Below are 8,020 nucleotides of genomic sequence, written 5' to 3'. Positions count from 1 at the left end.
GTAATTACTTAAATCTTTTGATTCTGAGTGTTATGTGACATACAATGTAATTATCTCAGCAATATTTACAAAATCATATTAATAATTAACTTTAGTCACAGTAATCACAAATAGCTATGATTGGTCCTCCGTTCATCAGCGCTTGAAAAAGTAACGGTGCCCACCTGACAGTTCCTTTACGGCGTACTTTGCGTCTGACGTCATCTCAAAGCATGCGCAGTAGCGCCCGGTTTGTCTAACGCTTCCTAAACACAAATTCACACAACTCTAGCAGGTGAAGTTTCGATCTATATAGTTTATTTTTGTATTGTTTAAACAGAAATATTGTTCTTCTATATGTTTTGTCTTAGTAATGCATCATGTTTATTTCTTACATATGTCTGGGTAAATTGTGGCGAAACACGCAGCATTTGTTAAAAAAACAGTTCGTAAACATTTGCTAGTTTCAAACGAAGTGTGTGTAATAACGTTGCTCGGCTATGTAAATGCAAAACGTTTTTAATCTGCTTTAAAGTTTAATGACATATATCTTGGCCATCATCTGGTACCACAATACTTGTGGCATGACTGACACAGGACAGTCTATTGCAGCAAGAAGGTTCTTTTCTCTCCACAGTTCAGATGCTGCCGAGCCCATGGCTTCGACCTCTGAGGTAAACGTCCACATGGAGGAGGTGGTGGTGGTCACGACCCCGGACAACACGGATCAGACGTCTTCCACTGATGAGGAGAAGAATATTCTGATGGCTTCTGACCTGGAACAGTCTAGGTAAGAATCTCGCAGATGTCTCTCATTATCTCCCATCATGCACCTGGCTCAGACTGACCTCAGTCCTGTGTGTTTTCATACAGTGAAGACATTGTGGAGCAGACTTTGGATTCGGAAGCTGAGTCAAGCAGCACAATTTCCCTTCCCAAGGACACTGTTTTGGGTATGACGTGTTTCACAGATTAAAGACTTTGTAGGACAGCAATAAAGCACACGGGGTAATGCATTGACTACGATGAAACTATGTGAATCAGGTTTACTCATAAAATCAGTGCGTTTATAAAATGTTGGCAGCAGTAAAGCACATTTTAGGGTTGTGTAGGGTACAGCCTGAACTTAAAGTGTGTATGTCAGTCAATGTTTGATTATCTGAACAACTAACAACGTAAATTTGTTCATAGAGTTGTTTATTTACAGAAATAAAACATGTGGCATGCTCATATATACACAGTGAAAATCTCCGAAGATATAGATGTAGAGGGAGATATTCTTTATCCAATTACCTGCGGAGAAAGCAAAGCCAATCTCGTATGGAAGAAGTTTGTGTGTCCTGGCATCAACATCAAATGTGTGCAGGTAAATACATTATAAAATTGTTATTGCCTTGCTTTAGATAAGAAAACGATTGCTAGAGTTTTCTCAGAAATACCTTTTAGTTTCTTAGTGGTTTTTTCAAAGACATCTGACCGACGAGTGTCAAGGTAATTTTAGTGGAAATATAAAGTCTTCAAGTTCATGTGGACTTGCTATAAAAATGTAATCAGAGATTTATAATACACTGCATTAAAACTACCAAAAGCCCTTATACTACTTTACTGAACTATATGTGCGCCTGTATAAACCCTGATGTAGAAATATTATTTGGCAGTTATGGCAGCGTTAAGGTTTTCCTGTCCAGCTTTATCTCTGCATAAAATAATCTCCTTATGTGCCTCAATGCTTCGTTCCAGTTAAATGAGCATCTCATCAGTCCAAAGGAGTTTGTGTATCTGGCTGGCAAGTCGACGCTGAAGGACTGGAAAAGAGCCATTCGCCTCAATGGGACCATGTTAAGGTTTGTGGTTGTGACCATGAAAATATTTCCTACGTACTGTATATTACTGCTGTGGTGTCCTGTGTAAAACCGCAGGTGATGGTATGGAATCAAATCAATCTTTACTTGTTTTAGTATTCAGTTATCTTTATGCCTACTGAACACAAAACTGATTCTCAAATCATCCTAAATTCCTGGTTAAAATAAGCTACAGATGCGACCAGACCGTTGAAAGGGGTAGTTCACCCAAAAATAAAAATGTTGTTATTATTTTTTCACCTTTACCCGAATATGAAACATTTGATTTCTCTTTAATTCTGTATTCCTGAATGTAACATTTATGTTATTCTCTAGGAAGATCATGGATTCAGGCGAGCTGGACTTCTATCAACACTCCAGACTCTGTTCAAACACATGTCGTAGTACCAAGATCGACCCGGTGGGGGCACGAGTGTCACTCAGTAGCCAGCCGTCCACAGAGACTGCCCCCGCAACCCCGGCATCAGTGGACGGTACGAACCAGGCCCACAAATCACGTGCCAATAAGATTTATAGAGAGCGTTCACACTCTATGAAAGTGATGTTTAATACATACACTTTTGTTCCATTTAAAATTGTATTTAATAATTAGTATTGTGTGCAGTGAATGGATCCACAGCTGTGTTTTCCACAGACGCTCCTGAGGACACCAGCGAATGGGTCACTTTAGGAGGTAAGTGAGTGCACCCAGGAATTTCACCTTGGACATTTTGAAACGTCTGTGTTGTTGATCTGAGTCGTTCTGTTTCATGTCAGAGGACACTGTGACGATCTGGAGAGGGCTGAAGGACGCTGGGTTACTGGATGAAGTGATGAGAGAACTGGAGAGAGATATGCAGGAGATACTGAAAGGCTTAGAGGAACGCATCCAAGACCCTCCTCTCCAGGCTAATGGTCAGACACCTCTTAACCTGTTTACAATCAGTTAAATTAACTTTTCACCCTATATATTCTCGAATGTATTGTTGTTTGTTTAGACACAAGTATTTGGTCTTAATTGTTATGCATTTTAAGTCAAAGCTGTATTGTACAGGATTGGTGTAGAAATTAGTGTAAAGCAACCAGAAAAAAAATATCAAAATGGTCTTAAATTCTTTATGCATTTGCTGACTTCTTTTTTCTTCGCGGTCCACTCTTGTTTATTAAAATTAATGCACATTCTTTCAAGATTTTTTTGTTTCTCAAAGCATATGTATTACAGATGGCACCAGGGGGCAGTGTTATGGGATGTCATAAAATATAATATAAATCTAATGAAATTTATTAGAGATATAGGCAGAAACAACAGAATTGATTTTCTTGCATTATAAAATGAAATGTCTTTGTTGCATTTTTTTGGGATTTTATCTTTTGATGTCAGTTTTGTGGCATGAATTTTCTTTGGGGAGGCCACCCTGCACAAGGTATTTTGTATGTTTTCTTCTGTATCATTGATGCTCATGACATTACTTGAATCTGCGAACAGATGCCGCTCTACTCAACAATATCGTTCAGAACTTTGGGATGTTGGATCTGGTGAAGAAAGTTCTTGCCAGTCACAAAAGTCAGATGGACCGCTGCAGAGAGCAGTACACTCGCAGTTTAGTGGGTCTGTACCATTTTTGTGCTCCGTATGTATATTCTGCTCCTTGTGTATTCTTTATATATTAGCAGTGCAGTAGCAACAGATACATTTTTACGTTTTCTATATCCTGTTATGCGTTCTTTTTTGACAAAAGTGACCTTTTACCTTTATAGCTCTTGAACAGCAGTGCGACGAGCATCGCAAGCATGCCAAAGAACTGAAGAGCAAATCACAACACCTCAATAGCGTCCTCATGACTTTGACGCCCGTGACTGCCTCTCCCCCATCCAAGCGCCCTCGCCTGACCCGTGCCGTCTCTGGACCCGCCACGGTCACACAGCCCACGCATTTCACCCTGCCTATCACTCAGCTCGCCGGCATCACATTGGATAAAGTGCTGTCAGCCCAGGCACAGTCTCCCATGATTAGCGGATACACGGTGTTGACTTCCCCCACTGGAGCTGAAGTCCAGCACGATGGCTCTAATCTAACGGTTCTGAGCACGACAGCGGTACAAGAGGGAACCCAAGGACCCACTATCGTCAAAGTAGTCAGTCCGTTTCAGCTTGTCACGCTCCCCACGATGGGCACCGCAGCCACGGTGCAGAATCTGGCAGGGACAGTAGGGGGGGCTACCGGTAGCACTGTAGTCGCCATGCCTGTCAGCATGGTTAGTTCCGCAAATACTGTCTCGGTGGAGACAGTGGGACCACACGCAGAACAAACTACAGAACAGAGAGCTAGCCATCAGGAGAAAGAGTAAATATCACCCTGCAACGTTTTGTTTCACCCAATTTCAGTGTATCACACGGAGGATGAGCTTTTAGCGCCTCTGCCCTGCTGGTGCTCCACCAGCATGTTTACCATCACTGTTGCAAATCAGCTAGCATGATTTGAAATGATATTTTGTTGCGTTGCACTTGGTTCATTAACGAGTGCAGTTCAGAGGCAGCACTGGAGTTTCCATTGTATTTTGTTGTTTTACCATTGAAGTGCTTGACTGCTTTGTTTACCGTTTGTACCTAAAATGTAATGTCCTTTAGATGTAAATATCACTTAGTCTATTTATACTAAAGGGAGTGTTGACATGACATGTTTTCTTTGTCATTTTTATATCTTGATGTAACTTGGTAGAAGGTAGAGGTACGTCAGGAGATACGATCACTACATCCGTTGGAGAATATGAACGATCGATTTAAAATAATCTAGTTTAAAAAACATAGACTTTAACAATCGTTCAAAATAAATATGAATGATGTTTACAGCAAACTGTGCAAATTATATATAACATAGGACTTTAGACACAGACTGTTCATTACTGACTACAGTACATCAATGGGATATTTAATTATTCCAATTTTAAAGAAATTGTTCCTCCAAAAAGGACAATTATGTCATCATTCACTTACCCCTATGTCATTCCAAACCTACATGGCTTTCTTTTTTTCTCCAGAACACAAGGGGAAATATTTTAATAGACAACATTGACACCCATTGATTTCCATGCGTGAACACATTTCTCAAAATTTCTTATTTTGCGTTCCACATAAAAAAGAGTCATACAGATTTTGAACTACATAACTGATGACAGAATTTTTTTTTGTGAACTGCTTTAGAGGATGGTGCGATGTTGGTTTTGACCAGCAGATGGAGCTGCTTGTCTAACATTAAAACAACGTTGGTTCGTTTGCGCTGGAAGTTTAGTCTGCAGATTAGTTTGGAAATTATCATTGGGAATGTAGTCATCCCTTTACGATTCCAACATTAAAGCATCTTCTTAAAGACTTGTATGCTTTTTTCACTTTTATATTCCTAGGAAAGAATCGGCGGGGCAGCAGAGGCATTTAAATATTAAGACACAAAACATTTTCAGTTAAGCAGGTAAAGTTCTTGCCCTTTATTTGTCATTTTAAACAAGCGTTGTCTGCAATATTTACTGTTTGCTTATACAGGATATCGTTAGCGGGAAACAACAAGTGGCCGCTCACTGTTAAGTCCTCAACACTGGCGAGTGATTGACAGATGAATGATGATGACAGCGGTGATTCCGTAAGTCAGCAGCCAGGTTGAGAAAACATGTATGAGATCAAAAAACTAGAATGCGAAATAAGTGTAATTATTTTTGTATAATATAACCTTATAAACCGTAGTCCTCGTAAGATGAGGGCTCTTCGTCGGATCGCACGGATATTTTAAAATGGCGACGTAAAAATCCGCCGTATCGCTTCTGGTTGTCCCATCGCAACTTCGGGCGGATTCTTCTCAAAAATCCGCCGTATCTTTTCTGCAGCACCTGCCGGTTAGCGTCATCCACGTCGCTTCGTTTCGGGCCGAATTTGCGAAGAAACCCCCCGTATCGTTTGACTTCGTTTAAAGGAAGGTTGTTATCATAAAGTCCAGTTTCGTTTTCCGCCGCGATATCTTCTCCCTCCTCGTCTCCCGTTATGAACGGGACGTCGCGTTCGCCCAGTTTCGAGAGCGAGTCTCCGTATTTCTTCGCGAACATTCCTTTCAACACGGCGTTTTCTTTCCAGGGTGCAAATAATTTCTTTTTATTTTTATCGATCCTCTTAATGAATCCTCCGTATCGTTTGACCAGGTTGGATGCCGCTGGCGCTTCGACATCCTCCTCGCTCCGTTCTCCGTCTTCCTCGATGCTGAGGTCCGATAATTCATCCGATAGCTTCTGTAAAGTCTTCTCGCATCTGTCCAGTGTACCGGTGGACGAAACGGCTCCTTCACATTCTAAAGTGCACGTCTGTAAAGATAAAGAATTGGTTAAACTCATAACATAAGTTTTCAATAAGAAAAATAAGTTTACTGTTATTCTACAAACATGAATGGTAAGTTCAGGTCATCACAAAGTTTTCCAATTTACCCAAATTTACCTCCCAATTGTGTTTTATCTTTTGAATTTATTTTGTGATTCAATGATGTTTGGCCTTAAGAACAGCAACATGCTTTTCAAAACCCAGGAGGATTTTGCTTTTACTTCTTGCTTTTGATGATATATAAAGTAATCAATACAAGTTTAAAGAACTTTTAACATCAATGTTTACAACTCAAACCTTGTAAGCGAAAATCTTTATTGATCAGAAAAGGTGACACCTGTGCAGCAGTAGCCTAAAATAATATATTCAACGGGTGCAATAAATACAAGCTCTTTGGCTGTAGTTGTGTTGTTGAAAATATTTTTTTTCACTTGTCAGAATGACAATGCAAATCATAAATATTTATTTTCTAATCAGCAACGTATTTTCCGACGCGCGTGTGCGCTCTCCGTGGTGCTGAAAGCTCTTATTCACGACAGAAACACGACAATACATTTTAAAGTCTTTTCTTGCCCTTTATATTTTTCGTTTTTGAATGTATGCCTTATTTTCTTTTCTTTGAAAGTAATTTGTGTCTTCATTTGCCATTTAATATTCTGTTTGTCCATGTTCACATAAATCTAAATCAGAGAATTGAGAGTAGTTTACCAAGCGGTTGACTGCGGAGTCCAGGTCGGAGATCTGTTGCGCGCATCTCAAGCATTGCGCTGTGCAGTCTGCCTGACTCAAGGTTGGCAAGCTCAACATCAACAACAAAACATACAACTCCATCATCTGTAGGCTAATAATTCCTAAAGTACATGAGAAGAACAGAAGTGCAGGCTGTAAGTATATCAAAATCTTTTTAAAGTTAAATTAATTAATTTAGTGCCATGTTTTACTAGTTTTAGACATGTTTGAAAAAACGTAAACTCATGCATAAAAAGACCAGAAAATTACCTTGTTGGAACCGAGATTCTTGTTCTCCAAGCGTGAAGGCAAGCACGTGAGGAAACTGGTTAAAACTTCGTTGTTTTCCTGTCCTTGGATAAAAAACACTCTGTATCCATCTACGGTTTGCTCTTATTTCGACTCAATCAATCCACTCTCCATTCTTTTATTCAAGCAGCCCACGCAGCCATCTGACCGAAACGATATCTGACCAATAGGAAGAAGAAAAGCCGGTGGTGGTTGATGGGTTGATTGATCCCACCCTTGCGATGATGGTGTCCTTCCTAAGAGACCAAGAGGTTTATATCTGTTGTTTTACGTCACAATAATGTAGTAGTAAAAAGAATAATGAGGGGGAAAGAATGGAAATCAGCGTGATAAAGTTGTTTTAATGCACGGTTTATGAGAAGTGTTGAGTCGGAAATGTCATTTTCATTTCAACTTTAACAACACAGAAAATGTAATGGTGTCATATAGGTTTTTTGGAGCCGCTGAATAAGTACTTCGTGGCAGAGATCTCAGTTTGATACTTTACATCAAGCCCATCTGCTGCGAACAAGGCACAAAATTCATTATTTAAGTATTTGCTTTTAATATGTTTTCACAGAATATGATTATTCAATATAAGAATATGGGGCTCTCAGAGAAGGACATCTACGATAAAGTGTTAAATCTGCGATCCAAGGACAGGACTCGATCTCAGTAAATCATAGATTTAAGCACAAGCACCATGAAGCTACGCAACATTTAATAAATGATTGGTTGTGAGCATGCGCGACTTTGGCTATCATTTAAATGTATCGTCTACTAAAATACCAGATGTTCGCGAATGCTAGATTTTCCTGTCTAAGTTT

The 8,020-nt window shown here is 39.8% G+C and overlaps 2 protein-coding genes across 4 annotated transcripts; one reads left to right on the top strand and one right to left on the bottom strand.

Annotated features, from left to right (window-relative positions):
* The first annotated feature begins 200 nt into the window (after positions 1–200).
* Positions 201–4,496, top strand: gmeb2 (glucocorticoid modulatory element binding protein 2). Of its 3 annotated transcripts, XM_056734056.1 has the most exons (10): positions 201–274; positions 617–769; positions 853–932; positions 1,221–1,345; positions 1,720–1,823; positions 2,157–2,314; positions 2,446–2,514; positions 2,598–2,735; positions 3,307–3,429; positions 3,579–4,496. In XM_056734056.1, exons 2-10 carry the CDS (start codon positions 636–638, stop codon positions 4,166–4,168), a joined length of 1,521 nt encoding a protein of 506 aa, XP_056590034.1. In that variant the 5' UTR covers positions 201–274; positions 617–635; the 3' UTR covers positions 4,169–4,496. The 3 variants fall into 3 exon arrangements, with proteins under 3 accessions (XP_056590034.1, XP_056590033.1, XP_056590035.1); XM_056734055.1 differs by lacking the exon at positions 201–274 and having other exon boundaries at positions 283–769; XM_056734057.1 differs by lacking the exons at positions 201–274; positions 617–769 and having other exon boundaries at positions 1,187–1,345.
* Positions 4,497–5,295: 799 nt separating this feature from the next.
* On the bottom strand, positions 5,296–7,290 carry pdyn (prodynorphin). The gene is made up of 3 exons (XM_056734065.1): positions 7,176–7,290; positions 6,885–7,027; positions 5,296–6,163 (listed from the first exon to the last, which is right to left on the bottom strand). The coding sequence occupies exons 2-3, from the start codon at positions 7,008–7,010 to the stop codon at positions 5,543–5,545; spliced, it is 747 nt and encodes a 248-aa protein (XP_056590043.1). The 5' UTR covers positions 7,011–7,027; positions 7,176–7,290; the 3' UTR covers positions 5,296–5,542.
* Positions 7,291–8,020: the final 730 nt, after the last annotated feature.

Source organism: Triplophysa dalaica, chromosome 20, assembly GCF_015846415.1.
Source record: "Triplophysa dalaica isolate WHDGS20190420 chromosome 20, ASM1584641v1, whole genome shotgun sequence".
Classification (NCBI taxonomy): Eukaryota; Metazoa; Chordata; class Actinopteri; order Cypriniformes; family Nemacheilidae; genus Triplophysa; species Triplophysa dalaica.
This window is presented reverse-complemented; position numbering and strand designations above follow the sequence as displayed.